Consider the following 17,332-nt stretch of genomic DNA (forward strand, 5'->3'; position numbering starts at 1 on the left):
CTCCGCCTCCTGGGTTAACACCATTCTCCTGCCTCAGCCTCCCCAGTAGCTAGGACTACAGGCGCCCGCCACCTCGCCCGGCTAGTTTTTTTGTATTTTTTAGTAGAGACGGGGTTTCACTGGGTTAGCCAGGATGGTCTCGATCTCCTGACCTCGTGATCCTCCCGTTTCCGCCTCCCAAAGTGCTGGGATTACAGGCTTGAGCCACCGCGCCCGGCCATATTTATTTTTGTTTATTTATTTATTTTTATTTTTGAGACAGAATCTCTCTCTGTCGCCCAGGCTGGAGTGAGTGGCGCGATCTCGACTCACTGCAAGCTCCGCCTCCTGGGTTCACGCCATTCTCCTGCCTCAGCCTCCGAGTAGCTGGGATTACAGGCGCCCGCCACCGCGCCCGGCTAGTTTTTTTGTAGTTTTTAGTAGAGACGGGGTGTCACCACGTTAGCTAGGATGGTCTCAATCTCCTGACCTTGTGATCCAGCCGCCTCGGCCTCCCAAAGTGCTGGGATTACAGGCGTGAGCCACCGCGCCCGGTCTTATTTATTGATTTTTAAAGACAGGCTCTTGCTCTGTTGCCCAGGCTGCTGGAGCGCAATGTTGTGATGATAACTCACTCCAGCCTCGACCTCCTGGAGGTCGAGGATCCTCTCCCTTCGGCCTCAGCTTCCAGAGTAGCTAGAACTCCAGGTGCAAGCTACCGCACCCAGTAAGAATCCTATTCTCTTTTGGACTAACAAACTCCTACTCATCCATCAAAGCCCCAGCTCCAAAGGCCCCTTCTCTGAGGAACCTGGCCTGGTTCCCTAGTCCACCTCCCAGCTAGTAGAGTTCCCTGGGAAGGGGTTAGACGCCTCTAAGTGGCAGAGAGAGACCCTCATTCCTGCCCCAAAGGAAGCCTTCTCCCCTCCCCTGTCTGGCAGAAGAGGAGTCTGAGACAGAGAAAGAGTGAGAGCCGCCCAGGAGCTCTCAGCAGGGAGCCGGCAGGAGCGCCACGTCCAGGCGGCCTTGGTCCCTCCCTGCCTCAGTTTCCCGTGGCGTCAAAGGGGGCGGGGGCCCCTCCGGGCCTCTGGTGACGGGGGTGCTGTGCCCGGGCGGGCGTCCGGGGGCGACCGAGGTTCTCAGGAAGTCCGTGGCCGCAGGAATTCGGCGCCTCCAGGCCTTATAAGGACATTTGCGCTCCGGGCCAATCAGCGGCGGGGGCGTGGCGCGCGGAGCCCAGCGCGTCCCAACCCCGCGCCCGCCCGGCGGTCCCGTCCCGTCCCGTCCGGCCCCGTCCCGCCGCCCGCCAGCCAGCCATGAGCTCCACGCAGTTCAACAAGGGCCCCTCGTACGGGCTGTCGGCCGAGGTCAAGAACCGGGTGAGTGAGGGGCGCCCCCTTGTCCCCCCCCACAGCGCGGCCGTCGCACGCTCGGACCCGTGCAGGAGCCCCCAGGCCCCCCAGCACCTCCCGGGCAGGGAGCTTGGAGACCCGGGGCGGAGGGGCCCTTGTTCTCCCTGACGTCTGGAGGGGGGGTGTCTCCGGGCATCCCCGAGGCTCCCGCGAATCTAGGGGAGCAGCCAGGTCTGAGATTCTGGGGGAAGAATGACCCCATTCATCCCCCCAACATCTAGGGGTAGTTGGGTCTGACGTCCTTCCCTCCCCATGGCCCCAGGACCCCCACGTGTGAAGCCCCTGGCACCCTCGCAACCTTGGAGCAGGTCCGTTCAAGGGCCGACAACGCTCTGGCGATCTGGGGGGACCCCAGCAATCCTGTCATCTCCTGGCCACACTTCTGCTTTTGGGTCCTCGTAGCTTTGGGAGGGGAAGGGGCAGGGCCCAGTGGTTTTTGAGAAGTGTTACCCCCCACACAGGAATTTCCTGGCCTCTCGGACACCTTGGGGGTGTCTTGCAGGGAGAAGTGGTAGCTGCTTTGCATGTTCTCTTTGTCCCCATCTGACGAATTTAAACGGATAACAAAGAGGTTCTCTGAAGGTGGCCCTAAGATATGTGGGGTTTTGTAACCTGGAAGCAAGAGCTGGGGCCTGGCAGGTCGCGGTGGCTCACGCCTGTAATCCCGGAACTTTGGGAGGTGGAGCTGGGTGGATGGCTTGAGCCCAGTCTGGGCAATACGGTGAAACCCCGTCTCTATAAAAAAAAAAAAAAAAAAAACCAGGGCTATGGGAGACACTTTTTAAGAAAGCACTTGTGGTTCTGGCTCAGAGAAGGCCAGATGCTTCGCAGGGTCACACAGCAGGGTCCTGGACAGGATTCCTAGGGAAAGTGAGTGGGGGGCGGGGGCTGTGATGCCAGATCCACAGAGAGGACCCGGACCTGACCCTCCAGGACCTTCCAGCTAGAGCGGGGTGTCGTCCCCGCCCACCCCCACCCCCAACACCCACTGGGCACCTGGGAAGGTGTCCTTACAGCTGGCTTCTGCAGGGGAACCTGCCCCTGCACGCTCTGAGGGCACTGGCCCTGCCAGTCCCGACAGCCACCTGCCCCGGCGGCACTCCAGGGCCCACAGACTGGAGGGAGAATTCCTGCTTCTCTGCTGTGAGCCCCTGCAAGCCTTCAGACCAGCTCTTGGCCAAAAAGGGAGACCGAGGGTTGGGGCAGCAAAGGCCTGAGCCCAGGGTCCCGAGCCCGGGGCTCACAACTCCTCCTCCAAGGGGCCATCTGCACCCTGAATTCACAGAGCCCCCCGTGTAGTGGGGTGGGCACCCTGCTGCACCCTGCACACGGCCGGCTAAGGGTACCAGTGTCCTTGGGGACCTCAGAGACGTCATTCCAGCTGCCCAGGGCCACACAGCCCGCAAGTGGCAGGGCCAAGACCGGAACCCAGTACCTGCTGCGCCTGCGGAAGTAGGAGAGGGTACAGGAGGGTGGGGCGGCTTCCGGAGATGGGGTGGGGTGGGGGCAGGTCAATACCTGCCCTGGCGGGGGTGAGGGCAGAGGCTGGCAGAGCTGCTTCGCAGGCTCCCCGCGCAACCCTCAGTCTGTCTCTTTGGAGGGTGGGCAAGGTGTCGCCAGCTTGCCAGGGTCACGGAAGGGTTGCATACCAATTAGACACCAGCTTCCCCTCCCCCGGCTTCCGCTCACACCCGCTTTACCGCTTTACCGGCTGCTTAAAACAGCCAGAGACTGCTCTCTTTCTCCCCCGCTCCCCCGTGGCTCAGTTTACTCCTGGCAGGATGGCACCGAGGCGGCTCGGATCCACCGTGTCTGCGGCCTTGCATCCCGGCTTGGGGGTCCGGACCCGCTGGGAACAGCTGGTTCAGATTTAGCTGGGGAGGCAGCGCGCATTCCTGGCAGTTTGTGGTGAACGGGAATGTGCTGGAAGGCCGGCAGCCGGGCAGCGGGGGGCGGGGGGGCGGAGGACGGTGGCCGCTGGGGGTGGGGCCAGGCCAGGCGCCTCTGCCAGGGACCCCTGGGCCCCTGAGCCAGCAGAGATGTGGTGCAACTGGGCAAGGCAGGGCTGAGTACCCAGCAGCTGCCTGTTCGCATTCCTCGGATCAAGGTTGCCAGCTGGGCGGGGCTGCCCTCCAGCCATGGGAAGCCGAGCTGGATGGGCTGTGAGCTGGTGTGGGGAGGCCTCCCCGCCTTTGCCTCCTCTGGGCTACCAGCTGTTTCCAGATAGGTCCAGGTCAGGGGACGCTACCCGAATAATTCCAGGCAGGTCCAGGTCAGGGAACCCTACACAAATGATTCCAGAAAGAGATGAGGAAGCAGAGGCTGAAGGGAACTGTTCTAGGGAACCTGGGGAATTCGGTGCAGAGCAGGGAGAGGGATTTGATTGGATCCTTCCCTCCCTCCCTCCCTTTCTTTTTTTTTTAAGACAGAGGCTCACTCTTTTCCAGACTAGAGTGAAGTATCCCGATCTCAGCTCACTGCCTCCTCGGCCTCCCGGGTTGAAGCAATTCTCCTGCCTTGGCCTCCCAAGTAGCTGGGACTACAGGTGCACACCACCACGCCCAGCTCATTTTTTTTTTTGTTTTTTAGTAGGGACGGGATTTCACCATGTGGGCTAGTCTGGTCTTGAACTCCTGACCTCAGATGATCCACCCACCTTGGCCTCCCAAAGTGCTGGGATTATAGGTGTGAGCTACCACGCCTGGCCCCAACCCTACTTTATTTTCCCTCCAGCGTTTATCTCCTGCTCCCACTACACGACCTGCCCCTGTGCTTATGGTCCCGTATATGCTTTGCCGTCTGCCTCAGTGCTGTCTCCGCGGTCACTAGTGGCTGGATAGGGACGCTCAAGGTCCCCACCGGTGCACACCCTCTGCCCAGGAGCACACAGCCCATTCCCCCATGGCGGTGTCTCCGAGCACCGAAGGCCAAGAAAACTGGAATGGCCGGGTGGAGGAAGGTGGCAGGGAGTTAGTGGCAAGGAGCTAGGTGCATGACCAGAGGCGGTCAGCCTCCGGGGCAACTTCTTCGGGAGTTGCTAAGAAGCAGGATCCAGTCCCGGCGCGGTGGCTCACGCCTGTAATCCCGGCACTTTGGGAGGCTGAGGTGGGCAGATCATGAGGTCAGGAATTCGAGACCAGCCTGGCCAACACGGTGAAATCCCGTCTCTACTAAAAATAAAAAAATTAGCCAGGCGTGGTGGCACGCACCTGTAGTCTCAGCTACTCAGGAGGCTGAGGCAGAAAAATCGCTTGAACCCGGGAGGCGGAGCTTGCAGTGAGCCGAGATCACACCACTGCACTCCAGCCTGGGCGACAGAGTGAGACTGTCTCAAAAAAAAAAGAAAAAAGCGGTGGTGGTTGCACAACATTGCAAATGTACAAAACGCTGCTAAATGGTATACTTTCAGGTGGTTGAGGTAGTAAATGTCATGTGTGATGTAGCGGAGAGGTGAGAAGGCAGGGCGCGGGGGCAGATCTGGCCAGGTTGTCCTACACCCAGAGTGGATTAAGGCTGATGTACATCAGTGAGTGCTGAGACGGTTGTCTGCCGGCTTGCAGGGTGGTTTATCTGTGCCTGCCTGCAGTGGCTGGGGTGCCCCTAATGATGGGAAAAGGGAGCATCTGGGTGGGTGTGGTGAGGGGGAACCTCCAGGCCCCTCTGTCTCCTGTTGCCCTGGAGTCCCCGGTCCCACCCTGTCCAGAGCTTCTGGGGGACTCGTGCCCGGGGTGCCCCCACCCCAGCTCAGTCTCATGCCCTTTGCTCCACCAGCTCCTGTCCAAATATGACCCTCAGAAGGAGGAAGAGCTCCGCACCTGGATTGAGGGACTCACCGGCCTCTCCATCGGCCCCGACTTCCAAAAGGGCTTGAAGGACGGAACTATCTTATGCACGTGAGTGCACGCAGGGGCCTGGGCTGTCTCACACTTAACGAATCTTGGTTGTTCTCACTCTTTTTTTTTTTTTTTTTTGAGACGGAGTCTGGCTCTGTCGCCCAGGCTGGAATGCAATGGCACGATCTCGGCTCACTGCAACCTCTGCCTCCCAAGTTCAAGTGATTCTCCTGCCTCAGCCTCCCGAGTAGCTGGGATTACAGGCGACTGCCACCACGCCTGGCTAATTTTTTTTGTATTTTTAGTAGAGAAGGAGTTTCGCCATGTTGGCCAGGCTGGTCTTGAATTCCCGACCTCGCGTGATCTGCCTTCCTCGGCCTTCCAAAGTGCTGGGATTACAGGCCTGAGCCACCAAACCCGGCCAAAGGTTACTTTATAATAGTGGAAACTTGAGGCCCAGGATGGTGGCTCACGCTTGTAATCCCAGCACTTTGGGAGGCTGAGGTGGATGGATCACGAGGTCAGGAGTTCGAGACCAACCTGGACAACATAGGGAAACCCCGTCTCTACTAAAAATGCAAAAATTAGCTGGGCGTGGTGGTGGGCGCCTGTAATCCCAGCTACTTGGGAGGCTGAGGCAGGAGAATCACTTGAACCCGGGAGGTGGAGGTGGCAGTGAGCCTAGATAGTGTCATTGCACTCCAGTCTGGGTGATAGAGCCAGACTCAGTCTCAAAAAAAAAAAAAAAAAGGAGTGGAAACTGAGGCCTGGGGAGAGGCAGTGAATTTGCCCTGGAAGGTGTGAGCTTGGCTGAGATCAGCATCGGGCCTTCACAATTCTTCATTGTTCATGGAGGTTTCTGTTCCCCCCACCCCATATTGTGCCCTCCAGACTCATGAACAAGCTACAGCCGGGCTCCGTCCCCAAGATCAACCGCTCCATGCAGAACTGGCACCAGGTGAGGGGCTGGTGGGGCGGAGTAGGGATGGTGCTGGGGGCCCATCTAACAGGTGGGGAGACTGAGGCCCACTCACTGTCCCTCTCCTGCCTCCTCCCAGCTAGAAAACCTGTCCAACTTCATCAAGGCCATGGTCAGCTACGGCATGAACCCCGTGGACCTGTTTGAGGCCAACGACCTGTTTGAGAGTGGGAACATGACACAGGTGCAGGTGTCTCTTCTCGCCCTGGCGGGGAAGGTGAGGCCCAGAGAGGGGCAGCCACCTGCCCAGAGTCACACAGCGGGATGAATGTAGCTGTTGCATTCACGTGTTTGCAAATTTTTGTTTGTTTTTGAGACGGAGTCTCTGTCACTCAGGCTGGGGTGCAGTGGTGTGATCTCAGCTCACTGCAACCTCCGCCTTCCAGGTTCAAGCGATCCTCCTGCCTCAGCCTCCCAATTAGCTGGGATTACAGGCACCTGCCACCACGCCCGGCTAATTGCTGTATTTTTAGTAGAGATGGGGTTTCACCATGCTGGCCAGGCTGGTCTTGAACTCTTGACCGGGTGATCCGCCCGCCTCGGACTCCCAAAGTGCTGGGATTATAGGCGTGAGCCACCGAGCCTGGCCTCGTTTGCAAATATTTCTGAGCATCCACAAGGTGCCAGGCACTTCGGATTCCTTGGTGAACAGGAAAGACATGGTCTACCCCTTTATGGAGTTCAGTCTGATGGGGGAGGCATGCAAAAGTGAACACAGCATTTTATTACGCATTATATGTAAGCTCTGGCCAGGCGTGGTGGCTCACACCTGTAATCCCAGTACTTCGGGAGGCCAAGGTGGGAGGATCACTTGAGCTCAGGAGTTCGAGACCATTCTGGCCAACATGGTGAAATCCCATCTCTACTAAGAATACAAAAATTAGCTGGGTGTGGTGGCACGCGCCTGTAATCCCAGCTCCTTGGGAGGTTGAGCCAAGGAGTTAGAGGTTGCAGTGAGCTGACCGCACCACTGCCCTCCAACCTGGGCAACACAGCAAGACTCTCTCAAAAAATAATAATACCAAAAGTAATAAATAAGCTGTAAACTGGGAGAAATGCCTTGAAGGAGAAGAATTACACCAATGTTGAGCATCTAGTGACCCTCAAGCCCAGACCAGGAGCGTGGGTGGGAGGGTGTCTGGTGCAGTCCGGGAGCGTGGGTGGGACGCGGTGTCTGGTGCAGTCCGGGAGCAGGGGGGTGGACTGTCTGGTGTAGACCGGAAGCGTGGGTGGGACGCTTGGTGTCTGGTCAGTCCGGTGAGCGTGGGTGGACACGGTGTCTGGTGCAGTTCCGGAGAGCCTGGGTGGGGACGGGTGTCGGTGTAGGACCGGAAGCCCTGTGGGTGGGACGCGGCTGTCTGGTTCAGTCCGGGAGCGTGGGTGGGACGCGTGTCTGGTGCAGTCCGGCGAGGGGGGTGGACGCGGTGTCTGGTGTAGACCCGTATGCGTGGGTAGGACGGGTGTCTGGGCAGTCGGGAGCGTGGGTGGGACGGTGTCTGGGGTTAGTCCGGGAGCGTGGGTGGGACGGTTGTCTGGTGCAGTCCGGGGACGTGGGTGGGACGGGCTCTGGTGTAGACCGGAGCGTCGGTGGGACGCGGTGTCTGGTGTAAGACCTGGAGCGTGGGTGAGACGCTGATGTTCTGGTGTAGACCCGTTAGCGTGGGTGGGACGGTGTCTGGGTTAGTCCGGGAGCGTGGGTGGGACGTGTCTTGGGGCAGTCCGGGATGCTGGGTGGGACGTGGTGTCTGAGGGGCAGTCCGGGAGGGTGGTGGGACCCGGTGTCTGTGTTAGACCCGTAGCGTGGGTGGGACGCGGTGTCTGGTGTAGACGTGGTGGGACGGTGTCTGGGGTAGTCCGGGAGCATGGGTGGGACAGTGTCTGGGGCAAGGTCCCCGGGAGCCGTGGTGGGACGCCCGGCTGTCTGGTGTAGGAAAAAAACCGTAGCGTGGGTGAGACGCGTGCTGGTGTAGGACCCGTAGCGTGGGTTGGGACAGTGTCTGGGCAGTCCCGGAGCGTGGGTGGGACGCGGTGTCTGGGCAGTCCGGGAGAGCGTGGGTGGGACGGTGTCTGGTGTTAGACCCCGGAGCGTGGGTGGACGGCGGTGTCTGGTGTAGAACCTTGAGCGTGGGTGGGACGGTGTCTGGGGCAGTCCGGGAGCGTGGTGGGACGCCGTGTCTGGTGCAGTCTGGGAGCGTGGTGGTTACCGGTGTCTGGTGTAGACCTGGAGCGTGGTGGGACACGGTGGTCTGGGGCAGTCCGGTGAGCGTGGTGGGAGGTGTCTGGGGTTAGTCCGGGAGCCGTGGGTGGGACGGTGTCTGGTGCAGTCTGGGAGTGTGGTGGGATGCGTGTCTTGCGGCAAAGAAGGAACAGTAAGGTCTCAACATTGGAACTGGCCTGGGCTGTTAGAGGAAGGGGGAGGGCGCTAATTTTCTCCTGGGATAACTAGTCCAAATGGTGTTTTCAGAAGCCCACTGTGGCTGCCTGGTAACACTCACATGGGGAATGGCGCGTTCAGGGAGATTGGGCAGGCATCCCAGTGAGGGCAGTGCCAGTGGCCTGGCAGGGTGCCTGGGGATTGGTAGGAGCAGAGTGGTAGTAAGGTAAGAGAGGGGAGGTGAAAAACCACCTCCCCGTGCCCACCAGTTCTTGGCCTGAGCCCTGGAAACCTGAGCTGTGCCTAAAGAAGGGACCAACTGGGATTGGAACAGCCCCGTGGGCGGGCGCTGTGACTCACGCCTGTAATTCCCAGCACTTTCGGAGGCCGAGGCAGGCTGGATGACTTGAGGCCAGGAGTTTCAAGGACCAGCCTGGCAAACCATGGTGAACCCCGTTTCTACTAAAAATACAAAATTAGCTGGGCATGGTGGCAGGCGCCCTGTACATTCCAGCATTGGAGGCTGAGGCAGCAGAATCGCTTGAACCCGGGAGGAAGAGTTTGCAGTGAGCGAGATGCCACCACTGCCACTCCAGGCCTGGGGTGACAGGAGCAGACTCCATCTCCAAAAAAAAAAAAAAAAAAATGGGCCAGGCGCGGTGGCTTACACCTGTAATCCCAGCACTTTGGGAGGCTGAGGCAGGCAGATGACGAGGTCAGGAGATCGAGATCGTCCTGGCTAACATGATGAAACCCCGTCTCTACTAAAAAATACAAAAAAAAAAAAAACTAGCCAGGCGAGGTGGCGGGCGCCTGTAGTCCCAGCTACTCGGAAGGCTGAGGCAGGAGAATGGCGTGAACCCGGGAGGCGGAGCTTGCAGTGAGCTGAGATCCGGCCACTGCACTCCAGCCCGGGCGACAGAGCGAGACTCCGTCTCAAAAAAAAAAAAAAAAAAATCTGAAACAGCTGTATGATGATGGGTGTGTGGAGTGTGTGGAGTCCTGGACACCTAGAAACATGCCTGAGGGCTCTGCGCGGCAGGCGGAGGGGACAGGCTGTGGCCTGGTCTCTGTGCCACCCTCAAGGCCTGCATCTAAGGTCCCTGGCTGCCCTCTCCTGGTACTCCTGGCCCTTTTCCCTCCACCCAGGCCAAGACTAAGGGGCTGCAGAGCGGGGTGGACATCGGCGTCAAGTACTCGGAAAAGCAGGAGCGGAATTTCGACGACGCCACCATGAAGGCCGGCCAGTGTGTCATCGGACTGCAGGTGGGTGACAGCTCCCCCAGCCCCAGGGACCACAGCATTGGGGGACGACGGTGTTGGGGGACAGCGGCGTTGGGGGACAGCAACGTGGAGCCCTGTGCTCCCTCAGGTTCGGGGAGGGACTGGAAACTTGTTGGATGCAGTCTGACCTCTCCCGTGAACCTCCCTGCAGATGGGCACCAACAAATGCGCCAGCCAGTCGGGCATGACCGCGTACGGCACGAGGAGGCATCTCTATGACCCCAAGAACCATATCCTGCCCCCCATGGACCACTCGACCATCAGCCTCCAAATGGGCACAAACAAGTGTGCGAGCCAGGTGGGGCTCGCCCGGGTGCCCCAGACGCCCCTCCCTGTCCCGCCACAATCTGTGGTGTCGGCCCCTCCCCAAGGCCACCTCCGGCTTCCCTCCCCGCTCTCCGTCTCAGTCCCTTCCCTAGACCACCTCCGACTTCCCTTCCCGCGCTCTGTCTCCGTCTTGGATTTCAACCTCTGTCGTTTCCACCTGGCTGTGGGTGCCTGGGGAAGTTACTACCTCACCCTGTCTCATTTTCCCTTAAGGACTGCCCAAAGGTCCACCCAATTCCTCTTCTTTTTTTTTTTTTATCTTTATTTATTTTATTTATTTATTTATTTTGAAACAAGATCTCACTCTGTTGTCCAGGCTGGAGCACAGTGGTGCAATCTCGGCTCACTGCAACCTCCGCCTCTGGGCTTAGGTGATCCGCCCATCTCGGCATCCCAAAATGCTGGGATTACAGGCGTGAGCCACTGCACCCAGTGAAGGTCCCCTCTTCTCCATCGTGACCTGCTCCACCCTTCCTTCCTCTCCAGGTGGGCATGACGGCTCCCGGGACGCGGCGGCACATCTATGACACCAAGCTGGGAACCGACAAGTGTGACAACTCCTCTATGTCCCTGCAGATGGGCTACACGCAGGGCGCCAACCAGAGCGGCCAGGTCTTCGGCCTGGGCCGACAGATATATGACCCCAAGTATTGCCCGCAAGGCACAGTGGCCGATGGGGCTCCCTCAGGCGCTGGCGACTGCCCGGACCCGGGGAGGTCCCTGAATATCCCCTTACTACCAGGAGGAGGCCAGCTACTGAGGCTCCCAGCACGCTCTCTTCCCACATCGTCTCCCCGTCTGGGTTTCTGGGTTTTTCTGTGTTTTCATCTTTGTTTTTTTTCTTAGCCGGTTCAGTGCTGCCAATCAACCAAGGGTCTGTGAGTGGCAGCATGGGATCAGGCAGCGTGGGATCAGGCAGCATGGGATCAGGCAGCGTGGGATCAGGCAGCNCGTAGCTGGGACTGCAGGTGCTCCACCACGCCCGGCTAATTTTTGTATTTTTAGTGGAGACGGGGTTTCTTCATGTTGGCCAGGCTGGTCTCGAACTCCTGGCCTCAGATGTGATCCACCCGCCTCGGCCTCCTCAAGTGCTGAGATTATAGGTGTGAGTCACCATGCCCGGCCCCTCAGTAGGTTTTAAGGAGCCCCCAACCCGCCTCCTTTCTGGGCTCCACAAGCTATACTGCTCCATCTTCCCCTGGCCACATGCCCTGCCAAGTACTGCACAGGGACCCCCACCCAGGGGCCCTGCTCCATGAGATAATGTGAAATACGATTGTGGACCAAACGCAATAAAACCTCTGTTTGTAAGAAGAAAAGGTGGCTGAGAGAGTTGGCGTCGATGAGGGCGTGTTTTGCTTTGATGCTTTTGTGGGTAGAGTGGGGTCTTGGGGATGGGGAGATCAAGGGGAAAATGTCCAGCTCACCACTGGGAGGAGGAGTAAAAGCTGAAGTCACAGGTGAGTCTGGGTGGAATGAATGATTTGAAGGGCCGGGACTTGCGGTAGAGGGAGAGGCTGAGCTTCCTGGCCAGTTGGAGAGGAGGCAGTTGCCTCAAAGGCTCTCGATGCGCTCTGGCTGCACCCTGCCTCACAACGCAAGCCTCGTGGCCTCAGCCTGGATGTCTCCCCGCTGGTGAACTCCTATTTATCCTCAAAGCCCCAACGGCAATGCCACCGCCTTCCGCCGCGGGAGCCCTCCCCGCGCTTCTCACTCTCCCCAGCGCTTTCAAAGCTGTGGACCCACACACTCCCATTTCAGCTTCACCTCCGGCCTGTGAAATAAATTCTTCCAGAGTGGGAAATGGGTTTTCCTCAAAATCAGGGTAACCATTATGACCTGAGCCTCTAGAATGTTGGCCCCCTTCCTTCTGCCATCACCTTGTCCAACTGCGGAAACCGAGGACCGTTCGTGGAATGAATGAATGGACGAATGATTCTAGTGGAACCCCCACTTTACAGACGGACAAGTGGAGTCCCAGAGTCTGGACTAGACTAGAGAGAGCCTGGCCAGCCCCGGGGACAGCAGGCACAGAGGGAACTCCTGCAATCCGGAGCTGCGGTATTGCAGCTGGCTATGCAACGTGGGGAGGCAGCCTGGCTCCCCAAAGACAGCTCAGCCTCTTTCCCGGAGGCCGGTCCGCCTGGGACCAGCCGGGCACCCCGCCACCCTACGGTGATGCAGCAAGAACGGCGCGGTCCCTTTAAGAAATCCGGCTCAGCGAGGCCCTTCTGTGATCCCGCCGCCTCCCTCGGCTCGCGCCGCTCCGACGGAGCCGTCCCGTGAGTGACGGGCAGGCCACCCAATAGCAGCGTGCAGAGGCAAGGGCGTGGCCCGGCGCTGCTAACTGCGCGGGGAAGCTCGGGGCACTTGGCTTAAGTAAGGGCTCCGCGCTGCCTGCCTGCTGCAGGGCGGAGGGAAGGCGGCAAGAGCTGGGGAGTCCCTGGAACGGTGAGAAGGACTCGGAGAGGGAGGAAGCCCCGAGACTCGAGAATGCGGGATTGGGGCCGGGAGGGATGCACGTTCCCTGGGAATTAGGGGGTCCAGTCTCTGACCCTTCCTTTCCTTCCGGTGAGTGTTGAGGGCGGCTGAATTGACCACTAATTCTCAAGGGGGTCATCGGACATCTAGGACTCTTAAGAGGGCCTTTGCCAATCACACACCTGCAGCCCCCGGCCCGTTAGAACTGCACTCCCCCTTGCCCTATTTTACAAATGGAGAAACTGAGGCCGCTCCCCCAGATCCTAAGTCCCGCTTGATGTAAAGGAACGAACCCTGGCGTAAGGGTCTGGGTCCGAGGTCCCAGCTCCGGCCCGGTCACCTTTAGCAACTTCCTGCCCCTCTGTCAGCTTCAGATTCTCCAGCGGTGTCAGAGGTGGACCGGCCCATTGTAAAGAGATCAGGAATCGCTGGCTCCAGGAGTCTCTATCCCAGCCCCTTCGCCTGACTCTTTCTCTGGCTCCCGAGGTCCTTCTGAGCGATCATGGTACATCAAGTGTGGGCAGAACTGGGGTCGTGTCACCAGCTGTGCGACTGCCTGTCTCTCTGGGTGCCTGGGTTTTCTCTCTTGGGCCTCGGTTTCCACTTCTGTAGAGTGGGGTGATATCTAGCACTTCCGCTGGGCGTGTGAAATGTCCAGCACTGCCAATATTCGTTGCTGTTGTCTTCGGAGAACAGTGAGGGCAAAGGAACCCTTGCGTGGGCTGGGCCAGGCAGGAGGCTGGGGGTCAGGACCTGGAAGAGGCTTCCAGGTGAGGCTTGGGGTGCAGCCTGGTGACGACAGCGCTAAGCCCAAACTCGGTCCCTGGAGGATTAGAGGATGGTCTTTAAGTCCCCAACTGTCAGCTCTGCGCAGAGCGACAGTCCTGGCAGCCAATGAAATGCGAGGACGGCTGCGGGTTGAGCTCCCATTGGTTTACTCCACCCCTGGGGGTAGCGGAGTCCCTTTATCAAGTGACTAGTGTTTGCCTGACTCTAATCAGAGCTTCCAGGAACGCTGCGCTGTGGGATAGAGGAATGAGGTTCAGAGAAGGGCAGAGAGTTGCCCACAGCTGCACCGCACGTCTTCAGCCCGACCGTTGTCCTGACCTCTCTGTCCCATCCCCCGCCCAGTCTCACCATGGCCTTCTGGACACAGCTGATGCTGCTGCTCTGGAAGAATTCCATGTATCGCCGGAGACAGCCGGTAACACCTCGGTGTGCAACCAGGGCCGGGTGGGCCGGCAGCCCCTACTGTCCCCCACCATCTCCCACCTATTCTCCCCCAGGTCCAGCTTCTGGTCGAATTGCTGTGGCCCCTCTTCCTCTTCTTCATCCTGGTGGCTGTTCGCCACTCCCACCCGCCCCTGGAGCACCATGAATGTGAGCCCCTGAGGGGTCAGGCACTTTAACTGTGTAGGGGAAGGCAGACGGGTCCCCCGTGCACAGGGATCCCCAGGGCATGTCAGGGAGCCTTTACCAGACCGCCAATACATGGCATAGGAGTGAGCGCTCCGACGCTGGAGGCATACAAGCAGTGCCGGGCGACCCGATGGGGGTGGAGTCAGACAGAGTCCATAGGGCCTCAGCACCGGGCATCTCCCCGCAGGCCACTTCCTCAACAAGCCACTGCCATCAGCGGGCACCGTGCCCTGGCTCCAGGGTCTCATCTGTAACATGAACAACACCTGCTTCCCACAGCTGACACTGGGTGAGGAGCCCGGGCATCTGAGCAACTTCAACAACTCCCTGTGAGCCAGAGGCAATGGGTGTGGCCGGCCTGCCAACTCAGGGCTGCAGTGCCCGCTGGAACCCCGCCTCCTGCCCTCTCTCTGTCCCCAGGGTCTCCCGGCTGCTAGCCGATGCCCACACTGTGCTGGGAGGGGCCAGTGCCCACAGGACGCTGGCTGGCCTGGGGAAGCTGATCGCCACGCTGAGGGCTGCACCCAGCACAGGTGAGGAGGCCGGGGGCCTCTGGCAGGACTGAGTTCTGAGCCTCGACTTGCCTGGCCATGAAATGGGCACAGGGTAGGGGTGGGTGCCTCAGGCCAGTGTGCCCCTAGCCCCATGCTCCTGTGTGCTCCTCCCCCAGCCCGGCCTCAACCAACCAAGCAGTCTCCGCTGGAACCACCTATGCTGGACGTCGCGGAGCTGCTGATGTCATTGCTGCATACGGTAGGGTGTGGGGACGGGACCGCACTGACTTCCTGGGACACTGCACTGGGGATGTCCTGGCACTGCACCACCCCAGGCCAAGGACCTCCCGTTCCAGGCATCCAGGCTGTCCCTGGTCCCTGCAGTGATACTCCTTGTTCTGTCTGGGCCCAGACAGAGTGTGTCTGACCCGGTGATGAAGACTCATCTGTGAGATCTTGAATGAGTCCCTGTGTCTCTCAGAGCCTCAGTTTCCCTATTTTGAGGGCTATGATAGTATGGTCTGCCTGGGAGCTGGCCAGAGCGCTGGGCCCCTAGTGAGCGCTCAAAGTCATTGTCAACCTTGTGATCTTTCTCCCCAGGAACCCTTGGGGTTGGCACTGGGTCAAGCCCAGGAGCCCTTGCACAGCTTGTTGGAGGCAGCTGAGGACCTGGCCCAGGAGGTACGAGGCCCCACCCATCCTCAACCCCCATGCAGGCAACGTTGGCAGGCAGCCTGCACCGGGAGGGTCTGGGGCAGCCCGGACACTTCCCTTCGGTGGGTCTTCAGGAGAATTAGCAAGAGAGGGAGAGGCTGCCCCTGACCCAGTGCCCTGCCCTGGTTAGGGCTTGAAGTTGGGATCGCTGTCAGCTCCGTCTCGTGACCTCTCTCTAGATCCTGGCACTGCCTAGCCTGGTGGAGCTTCAGGCACTGCTGCACAGACCCCGAGGGACTGGTGGGCCCCTGGAGTTGCTGTCTGAGGCCCTCTGCAGTGCCAGGGGACCTAGCAGCACGGTGGGCCCCTCCCTCAACTGGTACAAGGCTAGTGACCTGATGGACCTGGTGAGGCAGGAGCCAGAATCAGCCCTGCCGGACAGCAGCCTGAGTGAGTGACTGACCTTGGTTTCCCCTCCTGGGAAGTGGAGCGGTGGGCATGGGGGCAGGGCCTCATGGCACCCCCATCCCAGGCCCTGCCTGCTCAGAGCTGATTGGAGCCCTGGACAACCATCCGCTGTCCCGCCTGCTCTGGAGACGCCTGAAGCCTCTGATCCTGGGCAAGCTGCTGTTTGCACCAGATACACCTTTTACCCGGAAGCTCATGGCCCAGGTGGGGGTAGCCTGGATGCTGGGGTGGGAGGGTGGCAGCCAGAACCCATCCAGTACCCTCAGTCCAGTGGGTCAGAGCCAGGCCAGAGGGTCATGGAAACTGGGTTTGAAGAAGTAGGAGTTAGCTGATGGAGGGAGATCAATACGTGCGAAGGATCATTAGCGGAGGGGGTGCTGTCCGCAGGTGAACCGGACCTTTGAGGAGCTGGCCCTGCTGAGGGATGTCCGGGAGGTGTGGGAGGTGCTGGGACCCCAGATCTTCACCTTCATGAACGACAGTTCCAATGTGGCCATGCTGCAGGTGTGTGTGGGGCTGGGGAGGCGGGAAGTGGCTCCCCGGTGGAGAGGGCAGACAGGCCCGGTGGATGGGAAGGCGGGCTCCATGCAGACCTCCACTTTGGTGTTGGTGGTGTTTTGTGTTTTTTTTTTTTTTTTGAGAGATGGAGTCTCGCTCTGTTGCCCAGGCTGGACTGCAGTGGCAAGATCTTGGCCCACTGCAACCTCCACCTCCTGGATTCGAGCAATTCTCCTGCTTCAGCCTCGCAAGTATCTGGGGTTACAGGCATGTGCCAACGCTCTCAGCTAATTTTTGTATTTTTAGTAGAGAGCATGTTGGCCAGGCTGGTCCGGAACTCCTGGCCTCAGGTGATCTGCCCACCTTGGCCTCCCAAAGTGCTGGGATTACAGGCGGGAGCCACTGCGTCCGACCCAGACTCTCACTTTCACCTGCGCCCCCCAGCGGCTCCTGCAAATGCAGGACGAAGGAAGAAGGCAGCCCAGGCCTGGGGGCCAGGACCGCATGGAGGCCCTGCGATCCTTTCTGGACCCTGGGAGCGGTGGCTACAGCTGGCAGGACGCACATGCTGCTGTGGGGCGCGTGGTGGGCACGCTGGGCCAAGTGACGGAGGTGAGGGGCCGTCCACCTGCGGGGTCTATTTCAGCGTGGAGGCAGGGCCCACCCTGAGGTTCCTACCCTGCTGTTCCCAGGGGGAGGGAGGCGGGCCCGGCCCTAGTAAGAGCCCGGGATTTGTAGAGATCTCAGGAGGGAGCCGGCCCCACACTGGGCCTACGAGGGGAAAACATGGCGCAGCCTCGAGGTCCAGGGGTAGCAGCGGAGTGGTCTAGGAGGCAGGCAGACCCCAGCGCCTAGGACTCACCCCGCATCCCACAGTGCCTGTCCTTGGACAAGCTGGAGGCGGCACCCTCAGAGGCAGCCCTGGTGTCGCGGGCCCTGCAACTGCTGGCGGAACATCGATTCTGGGCCGGCGTCGTCTTCTTGGGACCTGAGGATTCTTCAGACCCCACAGAACACCCAACCCGAGACCTGGGCCCGGGTCACGTGCTCATCAAAATCCGCATGGACATTGACGTGGTCACCAGGACCAATAAGATCAGGGACAGGTCAGGCTAGGGCGGGAGGGGGGG

The 17,332-nt window shown here is 59.7% G+C and overlaps 2 protein-coding genes across 3 annotated transcripts in view; both read left to right on the forward strand.

The window, feature by feature from the left end:
* Positions 1 to 858: 858 nt before the first annotated feature.
* CNN2 (calponin 2) lies at positions 859 to 11,135 on the forward strand. Of its 2 annotated transcripts, XM_017885643.1 has the most exons (7): positions 859 to 1,358; positions 5,163 to 5,284; positions 6,116 to 6,182; positions 6,283 to 6,420; positions 9,727 to 9,843; positions 10,013 to 10,159; positions 10,675 to 11,135. In XM_017885643.1, the coding sequence occupies exons 1-7, from the start codon at positions 1,296 to 1,298 to the stop codon at positions 11,032 to 11,034; spliced, it is 1,014 nt and encodes a 337-aa protein (XP_017741132.1). In that variant the 5' UTR covers positions 859 to 1,295; the 3' UTR covers positions 11,035 to 11,135. The 2 variants fall into 2 exon arrangements, with proteins under 2 accessions (XP_017741132.1, XP_017741133.1); XM_017885644.1 differs by lacking the exon at positions 6,283 to 6,420.
* A 1,412-nt stretch (positions 11,136 to 12,547) lies between these two features.
* Positions 12,548 to 17,332, forward strand: part of ABCA7 (ATP binding cassette subfamily A member 7) — a 26,055-nt gene continuing 21,270 nt past the window's right edge. Inside the window, exons 1-13 of the mRNA XM_017885657.1 lie at positions 12,548 to 12,639; positions 13,038 to 13,174; positions 13,671 to 13,873; positions 13,956 to 14,049; positions 14,276 to 14,417; positions 14,509 to 14,621; positions 14,759 to 14,841; positions 15,183 to 15,263; positions 15,476 to 15,686; positions 15,769 to 15,908; positions 16,092 to 16,208; positions 16,647 to 16,814; positions 17,079 to 17,308. Coding sequence (XP_017741146.1) covers positions 13,808 to 13,873; positions 13,956 to 14,049; positions 14,276 to 14,417; positions 14,509 to 14,621; positions 14,759 to 14,841; positions 15,183 to 15,263; positions 15,476 to 15,686; positions 15,769 to 15,908; positions 16,092 to 16,208; positions 16,647 to 16,814; positions 17,079 to 17,308 — 1,445 coding nt within the window. The 5' untranslated portion in view covers positions 12,548 to 12,639; positions 13,038 to 13,174; positions 13,671 to 13,807. The remainder of the gene's footprint in view (positions 12,640 to 13,037; positions 13,175 to 13,670; positions 13,874 to 13,955; positions 14,050 to 14,275; positions 14,418 to 14,508; positions 14,622 to 14,758; positions 14,842 to 15,182; positions 15,264 to 15,475; positions 15,687 to 15,768; positions 15,909 to 16,091; positions 16,209 to 16,646; positions 16,815 to 17,078; positions 17,309 to 17,332) is intronic.

This window comes from Rhinopithecus bieti, unplaced genomic scaffold, assembly GCF_001698545.2.
Source record: "Rhinopithecus bieti isolate Rb0 unplaced genomic scaffold, ASM169854v2 scaffold_15283, whole genome shotgun sequence".
In the NCBI taxonomy this organism is placed as follows: Eukaryota; Metazoa; Chordata; class Mammalia; order Primates; family Cercopithecidae; genus Rhinopithecus; species Rhinopithecus bieti.